Source organism: Camelus ferus, chromosome 3 (genome assembly GCF_009834535.1).
Source record: "Camelus ferus isolate YT-003-E chromosome 3, BCGSAC_Cfer_1.0, whole genome shotgun sequence".
NCBI lineage: Eukaryota > Metazoa > Chordata > Mammalia > Artiodactyla > Camelidae > Camelus > Camelus ferus.
Window position 1 is genome coordinate 105,653,349 of NC_045698.1, and position 12,625 is coordinate 105,665,973.

General features: G+C 42.3%; 1 protein-coding gene across 4 annotated transcripts in view; it reads right to left on the bottom strand.

The window, feature by feature from the left end:
• PDE6A (phosphodiesterase 6A) overlaps positions 1–12,625 on the bottom strand; it is a 56,988-nt gene that overhangs the window by 33,544 nt on the left and 10,819 nt on the right. For all 4 annotated transcript variants that reach the window (XM_014551690.2, XM_006175911.3, XM_006175909.3 and 1 more), the window contains 2 exons: positions 8,232–8,306; positions 2,966–3,030 (listed from right to left, as the gene is read on the bottom strand). In XM_014551690.2, the coding sequence (XP_014407176.2) occupies positions 2,966–3,030; positions 8,232–8,306 (140 nt within the window). The remainder of the gene's footprint in view (positions 1–2,965; positions 3,031–8,231; positions 8,307–12,625) is intronic.

The window sequence follows — 12,625 nt, forward strand, 5'->3', positions numbered from 1 at the left end:
AGCTTCTGTCTGCTCCTCCAGATCCTCTCTCCAACCTGCTCCTCCCTGTCCTACGGAGCCATTCTATGTGGACTCCATCAACAGGGTGCCTGGCCTTCTGGTTGAGTTTAGCCTGATGTGGAGACCTGGCCAAAGCCAGAGGAAGATAGAACAGTGAGGTCAGGTTATTTATCTCCCTGGCTTCCCCCTGGCATGGTTGCTCTGGGCTCGCTGTGTCTCTTGACCTAAGGGCAGTGCTTGTCTCAAGGTGCCCTGCTCTACATGACTCTTCCTCCTTCCAAGTTCTACAAATTCCCTTTGGGCCCAGGAGTGCTTGCAGCAATATCACTACTAGCATATTCTCTTGTAGATTGCTTCAGTCACACCTCTGTAATTCATCGCTTTGTAAATAAACCCGCCTTGAATTATCCTAATTTGAGTGTGACACCTATTATCGGTTAAGACCCTTGACTGATACAGGTGGGTACATAGTTTTGTTACTTTTTTACCTTTTATTCTTTTCTAATATGAATATTTAAGACTGTAAATTTCACCTTAAGCATGACTTCACTGCATCACATTCGTTTGGCTCTGATACGTAGTATTTTCAGTTCAGAATATATCATAATTTCCACTGATTTCTTCTTTTACCCATAGGCTACTTGGAAATGTATTCCTTTTTTTTCAGAAGAATAGTTTACAGTTTCCAAGCTTATGAAGATTTTTATAACTAGCTTCTGGTTATTAGCTTCTAGCATATTTTCAGTGTGACCAGAGAACATTTCTGTGTGATTTCAACTGTGTGAAACGTGTTGTGGTTTGCTTTATGGCCCATTATATTACCAATTATTGTAAACGCACATGTGCGCTTAGGAAGACTGAGTGTTCTAGAGTTTGGGGAATAAGGCACTGTATATTTGTTAGATAGTTTGTTAATTGTCTTCTTCAATATTTCTCTATTCACAGTTTGTTATAGTCAGCTCTGTCGATTAACAAACATGAAGTTGTCTATATATTTTTATATTTGTCAGGTTTTGCTTTTTTTTTTTTTTTTTGAGGTCACATTGTTACGCATAGGCACATTTAGAATTGTAATTTCTTCCTGGGATATCAAGTTGAATTGACCCCTTTATCATTAAGAAGTGACTGTATTTATCTTACTAATGCACTTTGACAGGTATTTTTGAATGATAGTGGTTATATTAGTTTTCCCTTGGTTAGCATTTGCGTGGTATATCTTCGTTTTAAATTTTACTTTCAGTCTCTCTGTATTCTTATCGTTTTGATAGGTCTCTTGTAAACAGGATATAGGGTACTTCATCGTACATAGCTGGGAACTTATCAGTTCTTGGAAGAACTATTTCTTATATGCAACGGAGTAAGATAATATGCTCCCAATTAATCTGTAAGTCAGTGCCCTTTGAACTTACAATTATTACTTTATTAATAGCAACAGAGCTCTTTTAGTATTTAGATAAAGGGTTTTTAAAATCATATTTCATACCTTTTTCTTGTCTTTTTGTGCCAGAGTAACTTTTACTGCTTCATAGTATAATCTCTTTAAGTTACTTACATGAATTTATATTAGATTCAATGTGGCTACAACCACCTTTTAGAAGGCAGCAAGGTGCTTGTTATCAGAGGCTGGAAGGATGTGATGCTTGGTAAGAAGTGGTGAAACTTGGGGGAAAACTGTGACCTGTGATGACTTAGAACACAGATAATGAGTTTGATAAACTGGTGCCTCTAGAGAAGTGGTTAGAAAACAGAATGGGTGCAGAGTATGCATTTCACAAGGTTAAAAAAAAGAGAGAGAGCGAGCGAGATGAGCGTAGGAAAGACTCAGTCTTTGTGCAAACAGGAATGAACAGAGAGCGCCCAGAAACTCAGGAGCTTGAAGCACCTTCCCATCCCCAACCAGTACAAGATAAACCAGCTTGTGAACTGGGTTATGTAAGTGACAGGATTGTCACAATTGTCTGGCAATCGTTGTGGCCTCTCACACCCGCTGTTTAAGGATTAAGATGACATGCAGTAAAAGCCCTTCATTTGGACCAGATAGCTCCAGGAAAAGACACTAAAGGTGTGGCTCTCTCACAGAGACTGAGGCCTCAAGGAGTCTGCCGTTCCCTTGGGAAAGAGAGCCAAGCCTCCGACAGAACTGGGGGGTGGCTCTTGGCACCCAGAGAGCATTCACATTGATAACCAGCCGACTAAGTTTTGGGGAGTGCGCTACTGACCAAAACCATACGAGCCTATACTAAAAACCTTCTTGACTATTAGAATCTTAAAATGGACTTTGAGCCCCCACCACCTGCAGGTGGGTTGGAGGCCTTGCCTTCTGAGAGTTCTTGCCTTTCCATTATCCTCTTGGGCACAGAAGGAGACCTTAGAGAGCTGATCTCACTTTCCTAGAGGACCCCATGCTCTGAGGCCGCCGCCGTCACCTCTCAAGCTAGCCCACGTTCTGCGTATGGAGTGTGTGTCTCCTAGGCCTGTCGCTCGCTCTGGCCTTCTGAGAGGACTTACACTCTGTCTGTGGAGTGCTCATCTCTCTGAATAAATCTACTTTCACTCAAAAAAAAAAAAAAAAGACATTAGAGAATAAGCTTTCTTTGGGTCTGAATCAAGTTTTTGGCCAACTTTCTGCTTTTGCTTCACCCTGTGCCTTGGGCTCTGTATGTGCCTGCATAGAAAACCATTGAAAAGACCTGATCAGATCCCGTGCTCTGACTCCACAGAGAGGCTCAGACAGGCCGCTTATTAACACTAGACCTGGGACTTAAATTCACAGTGACTGACTCAGAATCCAGCCTCATTTCCCAACCTGCGTGGTCTTTCCACCCTTCCACACCGCCTTCTTTCTGCTCTCCCTGCCTCTGCACATGTGGCTTTGTTGGGTTTGGTTAGCATTGACCTTGGAATGAATATCTTATGGACATTGATCACCTGCCTGCAAGTCTACATGTTTTGAGAAGGAACTTACGGGATGACTTTAATGTCTTCTTTGCCATGGAGGATGTAGTCGATGACCTTGTAAAAGTTGATTTCCTAGGCAAAAGAGAAGAAACATGTACCTTCAGAGCAGAAGTGTATCCATGAGACAGGCTTTGTTGTTTTCCACGTACCCGTGGTTTTCCAGAAGCGCCAGCCTGACACTCTAAGGGCATGTCTGGCTGCCTCAGGAGCTCACTGTCCTCAGCTCACTCTCAGGATTCAGTGTGCTCCACCTTGGAACTGCTCACAGTGGCCAGGCAGGGGCTGGGATCTGGGGCTGGAAAGAGGGATAGGCAGTGTTCTGAGGGGACCTGAGGATTGAGTATAAGGAGGAAGAGAGAGACACTGCTGCTGGAGTCTAGGGAGAGAGGGAGGTGGAAGGAGGCTCTGGTCCCATTTAGAATCATCATCAACCCAACCATCCTCCATGTGGGTGAGTTCCATGGTCACGGTCCCCTTTCTCCTTCACACAGCTGCTCTCTCTGCTGTGTCAGCTTTTCCAGACCTGCCTTCCCAATCATGCCTCATGCTTCCCAATTCACTTCCCACCTCCTCCATCCCTCCCACCTCCTTGCACCATTAAAACCCCCATTCTCTTAAAATAGATCTGTTCCCCTACACGACTTCCTAACATGGGCTTGGATACTGGCAGGTGGCTCCTATTCCCTAGCTGTCCAGAGAAAAATCCATGACCTTATTGAAACGTCTGAACACCTAAGTGTGATGGGCAGGTTAGCAATCATTTTACAAAAAGGAAAACTGAGACCCAGAGAGAGGAAAGGACTCACTTATAGTAAGACAATGAGCCAGGACCAGAGTGTAGGCCCTTGACTCCTGTGCCCGGAGCTCTTTCTGTTGTGGCACTTAAGGTTAATAAAATAGCCTAAATTAGTGTTTCACTTTGCATCACTCTCACCTAGAACAGGGCTACTCAAAGTGTGGTCCCTGGTCTGCTACCCATCTGCAATTTGTTACTATTCCATGACAAGACAAAAATAGACATTGACAGTCAGCATTAAGAAACCTTTGTAACAATTTGAGTTAGGTTAGGTCTGTTGAAACTAATGATAATTTTTAAAAGGACTTAAATTTTGTGTTTCTAAAAATTTTTTTTCAGTAATAGACTTTTATCACATTTTGAAAAGTAACAGTCTAAAATGAATTAGAAGTTTAAAAACAAATGGTTCCTTTACTGCAGATGTTTTGAAAGAACTGCCCTAGAGATTTAAATGTAGATTACCTGCGCCACACCCAGGTCTCCTGACTCAGAACTTCCACAAAGAGGAATTCCTGATCTAGTCAAAGCTATCTGCAAGTCCATCTGGTTGACCAGCCATCGTGACCTTCAGGCTCATGAGGGAGAGAGAGGCTCTGCTCCCCACAGCCCAGTGTTGGCAGCAGCTACAGACGCCAGAGCAGCTCCCGTGGCATCGGCTGCTGCGGGGTGGGTAGGAGCTCCCCGGAGCAGGAGGCATCCAAGGGGAGACTAGGTGAGCCCCACCACAGGTTGAATGGAGCTAGGAATAGATCTAGAGTAAAGCTCATGCGGTAACAAAGCCTATAGATATATTCCCAAATGTGGGTAAAAACATTGTTTTCCCTGTCTAGGAGTCTCAGCCAGACTGCTTTAAAAAGCCTGGAGACAGCTGAGGTCCATCACTAGGAGATGGTTGAGCATCCTGAGTGCCTGTACATAGTGGACACTTAGTATGCTTTCAGAGTGACTAGCTGTATCTGTGCTGATAGGGAAAGATGCCAAAACATAGTCGTATCGAAAAAGTAAGGCACAAAACAGAATTATCGCATTTGTCAAGGGTGGTGGAGGAATATGACTATATATCCAAGAATATCCGGATATCCATAGACATTCTCAGAAAGATACACTGCTCACAGTGGCTGCCTCAGGGCAGGCTGGATTTCTGTGCTGGACCTTTTTGTATGGTGTGAGCTTTCCTCTGTGCTCATGTATTACTTTTTCAATAAACATAAACACATTGTGCTAAAAATATTTTTAAACAATGAAGTTGTACCCTATCGGTGGTTCTGGAAAGCAAAGGTGGCTCCGATATCTGCTGGGACTTGGATAGATCTGAGTTTCCACCCGGGAGCAGGAGATGGCCTTCTTGCATCTGTCCTCAGAGCCTGGGCTGTTCACTGATCCCCCAGGCAGGCTGTGGGCCCCCTGGGCCTGGCAGACTGCCCTACCCAGGGGTCTCCACAAGACTCCTCTAGAAAGGTGAGAAATGAACTTTTTTTTTTTTGAAACCCACAGGAGAATCAGTTTGCTTTCACATAAAGGAACAAAAGGATCAGTGTGCTTTCGGTAAACAGAACTTTTTCCATGCACTGTAGCTCAACCAAGTTGCATTCAAGGCCATATTCATGTAGGAATTCACCAGCCTTTGCAAAGTCAACACCAAGCCATCAATGAGCACCTCTGTCACCTTGCACCTGAGCAGCTGACACTGTAACACAGGGTCTTTGAAAGAGCTAAGTAGAGCCAGAGCCAAATCATCCTGCATGGAAATATACCAGTTTTAAAAGAAGTGCTATTTTTTGTTTTTTTCCATGAAGCCTACTTAGCCTCATAACTTTTTCATAATTAAAACACACACAATGTTTTATTTTTAAAAGAAGATGAAGTGAGGTAGAGCTGTTGTTGGGAGCTTCAGACCCAAGATTTGGGGAGTTTAATTGGTCAAAATCCAGACAAAAACTGTATTTCTAATGTGAATGTTGCAGATAAAGTGTGAGAGTGATGTTAGAAGGCCAAAGGGAATATTAAGAAGCGTGATTGTAATGGCAATTACCAGAGAGAAAAGCATCCTGGGTTTGAATTTGTGCAAATGATTTGTCCCCTTCGAACCTCAATCTCCTCTACTGTCAAATGGGGGTCATGAGGGTACCTCTGTCATAAACTGATGAGAAGAGTAAATGACATAATCCAGGTGCAGTGCCCGGCAGATAGTGACACCTGGTCCAGGTCACCTTGGTTGTTGGAGAGCCTTCTGTATGTCCGTGTGATTCACTTTGGTTACATCCTGACTAGGCCAGCTTGATTGCCCAGGCATTACAGACGAGGAAGGTGAGGCTCAGGGAGGTGCCCCAGGCCACACAGCGCGCTGGTGGAGCAGGGGTCTGAACTCAAGCTTTCTCCCTTCAAGCCCACACTCTTTCCAGAAGGTCCATTTTTGTCCAGTCCTGTCCTGCTGTATCTGAGACCCAGCTCAGGCCTATGTGTCTTCCTCACCAGCTGTGCCCTAAACTTGGAGCTGCCCCTGGAGATGAGTTCAGTGACAGTGCCCCATGGCTGGGGAAATGGAGGCACCAAGGGGTTATTTGACCAAGCTCACCCTGCAGATTAGCAACCCGCTAGGACCAAAGTTTTTTGTCTTCTGGCCTTTTGCATCACAACCTAATGTCTCCTGCTCTTGCAAGGGCTGAGCCCTTACTACCTAAGATGGAGGAGAGTTTGGGGAAAGAAAAGTCTTAACTGTGGATGTGCTAGTCACTGCAGTGAAACCAAAGCTTCTTGAATTGACCAGACGATGGGCAGCTCTTCGTGGGCTGGTGCTCAATGAGAAAATATCCTCTTCAGACCAATCTTGAAGATTGGGGTGCTCGGGGTGAAGTGCCAGATAAGTTAGAGGCTGATATTTGTCTGGCTGTCCTGGAGGTGGAGATGTCCTCTGACCTCAGGGCTCAGCTCAGAGAGCTGAACATTAAAGCAGCCCAGGGAAGTGAAGCTAATTGAAGTTGGTGGTCTCTGAAAGCTATGATGATCTCTATTCTAGTTCCTCAACTTCTAAATTCCCAGGAGAAACAAGTCTGGCTCATATGTGAATTGGAGAAAAAGCTCAGTAGAAACATGTTGACCAAGCCCGCACGAAAAGCTGTACTTAAAAAGGAAAGGTGTCCCCACAGAGTTTTCTGCCAGCAGCACATGATGTAATCCTTGAAGACTCAGTCTTTCCAAATGACATCATGGAATTATGTGTGTGGGCTTGAAACCGGACAGCAGCAAGTTGTAAAGGTCATTTTGGATAAAACATAGCAGAGAATGTAGATTCCAAGGCTGAAATCTTTTCTGGTGCACATGTGAAGCTCACAGGCCAGGGTGTTAATTCTGATTTTCCAGAGCCTGAATTAAGATTAAATAAAGTCTATCACACACTCACACACACACAAACACACACACACAAGCACACACACATGCCACCCTTTATTTTGGGTAGGATTAGTGTTGGCTGGGGGAATCAGGCCCCCTAGAAGAAATTCATATACCATTTCAGATAGGCTAAAAGGTTTTGTTTTAGACTAAAACTCAATCCAGGGCATGACTCTGCAGCTTATTTATTCTGTGTGGCCTTGGCTAAAGTCATTTGGTCATTCTGCAGGTTCTATAGGCCATGTGAGTGCCAGGTCTGTTTACCCTGCTTCATCTTTACACCCCCACATGTTTCATTTCAGCTCCTGTTTATGCCTCATTTTTAAAATGCAACAATGATTTGAGACCAGAAGTCACAAACTCAAATGCCAAGAGAGACCTGATAGAAATATAAATGAGAGGAGGAGGCCAGGGGTATGCAAGAGGGAGTGGTGGGGACTGTGGCAAACTAGAGGGCTCAGGCCACATTCCAAGGAGGCAGCTGCTACTGAGCTTAATTAAATTTACCCTGAGGGACTGTGCGCCCAATTTTGATTAATCTTTCACCTTTTCAAAAGAAACTGCGAATCTAGATATTTATGGGAAATATCTTGATTTTTAAGTATGAAGCTACCAATTCAAAAATTTCAGTAAGTAAACACAAAAAAGAAGAAAAAATTTAAAACCTATGCAGCCAACAGACTTATCTATTGGCTGGAATTGACTTTCTGGCTCCCAATTTGTACATTCTAGATTAGGTATTAAGATTATTTACATCTATTTGTTTGCAGTTCTCCTGCTGGGTGAATCCTTCAGCAGGCTGCTTGATCTTTGTAGAACTCTTTCCTCATCTGTGGAATGAGAATATTTATTCCTTCTTTGTCAACCACATCAGGTTATTGTGAAACTCCAGTGAGATTTTAAAACACCTTGCAAATTACAATGCTTGGGCAACTGTAAAGAATTATCATAATTTCAAGGCAGACAACCCAACCCAGAGAAGATAAATACCTAAGTGAAAAAAGAAACTTCAACAGGGTCTACCGTACCTTACATCTGCACTTTATTAAACACTTGATTATATTGGACAGGCCAGAGAAAGACCTACCCTTCCATCCGGAGTCCTGGGACCAGAGTAGGGTGGAGCCTCCCCCATCAGGACTGGCCACACATCAAAAAACTCCTACGGATGAGAAAAACAATAATTATGTGTCTTGAAAGTAGATCAAAAAAAGGAGATTAAGAGAAGGTGAGAAGACCCGACTGTATGAGTCATCTACCACTGAAATTTGGAAGATGGGACGAGCTCAGTGACACCTAAGCTTGGAAGGGCTGCAAGATTCACTAGAGTTAGGGGATATCAATCATGTCGTGCTTTGAGATACATCAATAGCATCAGAACTGGGTCTGTCTAATCATTAACCAAGAAATGGGAGCTAGGTTGGAACACCTTCATGCCCCCCATGCGGTGAGATATGAGAGAGAAAATCAGGTCTCTATGGCTAAGAAATTTACCTTAAGTACATGCAAAGCATGTGATCAAAAGTTTAACTAAAACAATGTTTCTTCCAGCATCATTTATAGTAGTGAAGAATTGGAAAAAACCTAAGTGTCCAATAAGAGGGGATTTATTAAATCACTTATGATACATCTAGTAACGATGATATTACAGATGTGTATGTGTTGATTAAAATGATGTCTGTGGTACACTGATGATTGGCAAGTGTGAGGTAACAAAAATATATATATCACGTGACCCCCGTGTTTAACTATACATAGAAAATGCACTCAAAGAATTCACAACAAAGCATTAACAACTGGTTTTCTCTGTGGGATTGGAATGAGATTATACTTTATTTAGCAATAAAATTTACTGCTTTTGTCATCAGGAGAAAAAAAATTTTTTTTCCAAATAAGAAAGAAAGAAAAATCCATGGTGCCAAATATGGACAGCTAGACCCCTATCTGGGATCCATGAAGAAAAGATGACACCTGTAAGACAATTGGCAAACACAGGGGCAGGGAGAAGAGAGAAAAGGGCCAGGAAAGGCTCTGCGTGGTCACATGGCCCCAGGAGAAGAAACAGACAGGACGCCACACAGGCCCTTCCTCGCTACTTCACTGGTTTTCCTACTGCACACACAGCTGCACAGCTTATGTTGGACCAAACCTGGGCCTGCAGAGGAGGCCGCTGCCCTCTGGTGCCCTCTCTGTTCATTCACCTGCTGATACTTAGGGACAGTGATCCATGAGCTCTAGATTATTGTGGGGAGGATGCCAAGCCTCCTACTCCTCGACCTCTCGTTTGTTTGGACATGTTTGTCGCGGTGGCTTGCCTGCTCTGATATCATCCAGAGAGCAAGCAAAAGGGAGTCCGTGTGAAATTCGGATTTCACGTCCTCACCCTTCTGCCCAGCTAGGCTCCTCTTCTTGACTAACAACAACAGGAGGCAATTCAATTCTGAGTGGAAATGGGACCTGGGGACCTACCTAAGCTCCACAACATGATTTCTGCTAGACAGGGAGAAATGGGCAAGGCATAGTTTGTGCCCTGGAGGAATTTACTGTCTCATGGAGGAGGCAATTAGACCTTCGAGTAGCTATAGTAAGGTAGATGGAGTGAGAACCAGAACAGTAATAAAACGGGAGCACAGATGTTAGAGGAGACCAGAGAAGGACACCATCAGGGTCAAACACTGAGTGGCTCTGAAGATCGTCCCAAGGAGAATCAGATGTTGTTCACAAAGTGTTGGGTGGACTGTGGAGCGTGTTCATACCTGCCTTCCTCTGTCTTAATCTCTCTCTCTCTTTTTAAAAAGGTTTTTTGAGATATAATTCACATACCATATTATTCACCCAGTTTAAGCATACAGTTCAGTGGCTTTTTAGTGACCTTTTTCATAATGTCAATAGTTCAGGGAAGAGCTTAGCTCCCTGGGGCAAAGAGCAGTGGGGCAGAGGGAGGAGGGTAGGTTCTTAGGGTGATTGTAGGCAGCCCAGCCCACTTCTAATTGCTAGACTGTTCCACCTACTGGGGATGACTAAGTCAGAATAGTCTTACTTAAGTGTGACTTTCCCTTTTGAGGGAGAATTCTAAAAAAAAAAGAGAGCAGAACGCTGCAGCACAGAGCTGTGCTCGGATCCTTTAAGGTGCAAACTGGGCACCTTAAAATGGAGTCTTTTGAATTCAACCACTTAGAAAAAACACTCTGATTAAAAAAATAAAAACAATCATTCGTATGAATTCATTTGCTGCTTTCTGAAGGCGTATAGCAGTATTTGGCAGAATGTTTTATTCAAGACTGTGCAAAGATCAAATGGATGGCTGCACTAGAACCAGAGGTTCCTTAAAATCAGTATATGGCTCACCTGCACCAGAATCACTTAGGGAGATATTTTAAAGGCAAAAATCAGAATAATAAACCCATGAGTATATGGAAATCTGGTATACAACAAAATGGCATATCAAAATTATGGCATTTCAAAACAGTGGAGAAAGGGTAGACTATTCTTTAAATGGGGAATTATGAGGGGGCATAAAATGTACCCCTCCCTGACACCATATGTATTAATAATTTCAAGATGAGTAAAAGATGAAAATATATTCATCAAAACACGTCAGATTATTTCAGATTATAATACTGAGGTTGAGGAAGACTTTCTTAAAATTCAAAACACAGAAACCATAAAAGAAAATTTAAATCTTCTGTATGATGCAAGATGCCATAAACAAAGTTAAAATATAATTCATAGAAAGGGAAAATATGGTTGCAACCTATGTGACAGATATATAATCTTTATCATATATAAGGCACTCCTATACTTTAATAAGAAATAAAGAATTCAGTTTTAAAGGTAGAAAAATATAGCTGGCAATACATGGAAGAAGAAAAATTAAATCACAAACAAACATATAAAATAGATTTACGCTCATCTGTAATCAGTGAAAAAAGATTTAGTAAAAAGAACAATAACATTTTTGTCCATTTAAGTAGGAAAAATCACAAGATTTATGATACCCAGAATTGGCAGGAGTTTGAGCCAATGGAACTCTCATGCAATAAGTAAGAGTGTAAAATGGTATAGCCTTTAGAAGGAAAATTTTGGGAAAGCAAAATAAAATTTTGTTGTAGAAATTACACTTCCACAGCTTTCCCAAAATTCAAAACTTACACTTATCAAAACATAAGAGAATGAGAGCTCAGAATGGGAGCAGATATTTGCAGTGTGTGTATTCAACAGAGGACCCATATGCAGAATTTGAAAGAACTCCTACAAGTCAGTAATATTTTTTAAAAAAGCAGTATAATTTTTTAAATGGTGAAAGGACTTGAACTAACACTTTACAAAAGAAGATATACAAATGGTCAATAAACATAAAGCCTCATTGGTCATTAGGGGAATGCGCATTAATACCCAAAGAGAGAATGCTACCCGCCCACCAGGATGGCTCAATTAGTAAGTCTGACAATACCAAGTATTAGTGAGAAAGCCCTCATACATTGCTGGTGGGAGGGCAAAATGGCACAATCACCTCGAATTTCAAATGGGAAATACCTATTAAAACTATTACCCAGAAATTCTACTCCTAGGTAAGTACCTAATAGACATGGTACAACTGTGTTCTAAAAAATATATACAAGAGTGTTCATAATAGCAATTATTTGTAATAGCCCAAACCTGAAAACTCAAATGTCCATCAATAGTAGAATAAATAAATACTTCTCGGATTACTCAGGTAATGGAACATTTCACAAAAATGAAAATGAATGATCTCTTGCTATGTGGAGCAATAAGGATGAATCTTATGACCCAAATGTTGATCCGAAGAAGTCAGACATAAAAAAGTATGTATGATTCCATGTATGTGAATTTTGAAAACAGGCAAAACTAATATGGCTTTAAAGATCAGACAGTGGTTACCTTTAGGGAGGAAGGGCTGGGAGTTACTGGAAAGGGGCTTTTGAGGGGCTAGTCATGTTCTATTTCTTAATCTTGGTGATGGCTACGTGGGGAAGTTCACTCCATGGTAATTCATCGAACTATTCCCCTGTAATCAGTGCTCTTTTCTGTATGTATGCTCTGTTATCTTATTAAAAAGAATCCATGTGTACTGACATGGAAAGATGCTCACAGAACATTGAGTAGAAAAAACAGACTATCATGTAGCCCAGCAATTTTTAAACAGTTCCTCAGAAGATTCTGATTCGCTATCACATTTGGGAGCCCCTGGACTAGACCTGAGGTCTTTTCCAATCCCCTGATTCTGCAATTCATTTCTTCATTCGACCAAGTATTTGGAGGCTCCCCATCAGGCAGTGCACCACACTCGGCATGACAAAGCATACACAGAATGAAACTGGTTGGGAGAGGGATCGCAAAGCTAGGTAACTCTGAAACTCTGTTCCAAGGCAGACAGTGATTAGCTCCAGGAGGCAAAGGCATGGAGAGGAAGAGCAATGGGAGAGTCTGTTTGGGAAATGCTAGCTGAAGGCACATTGG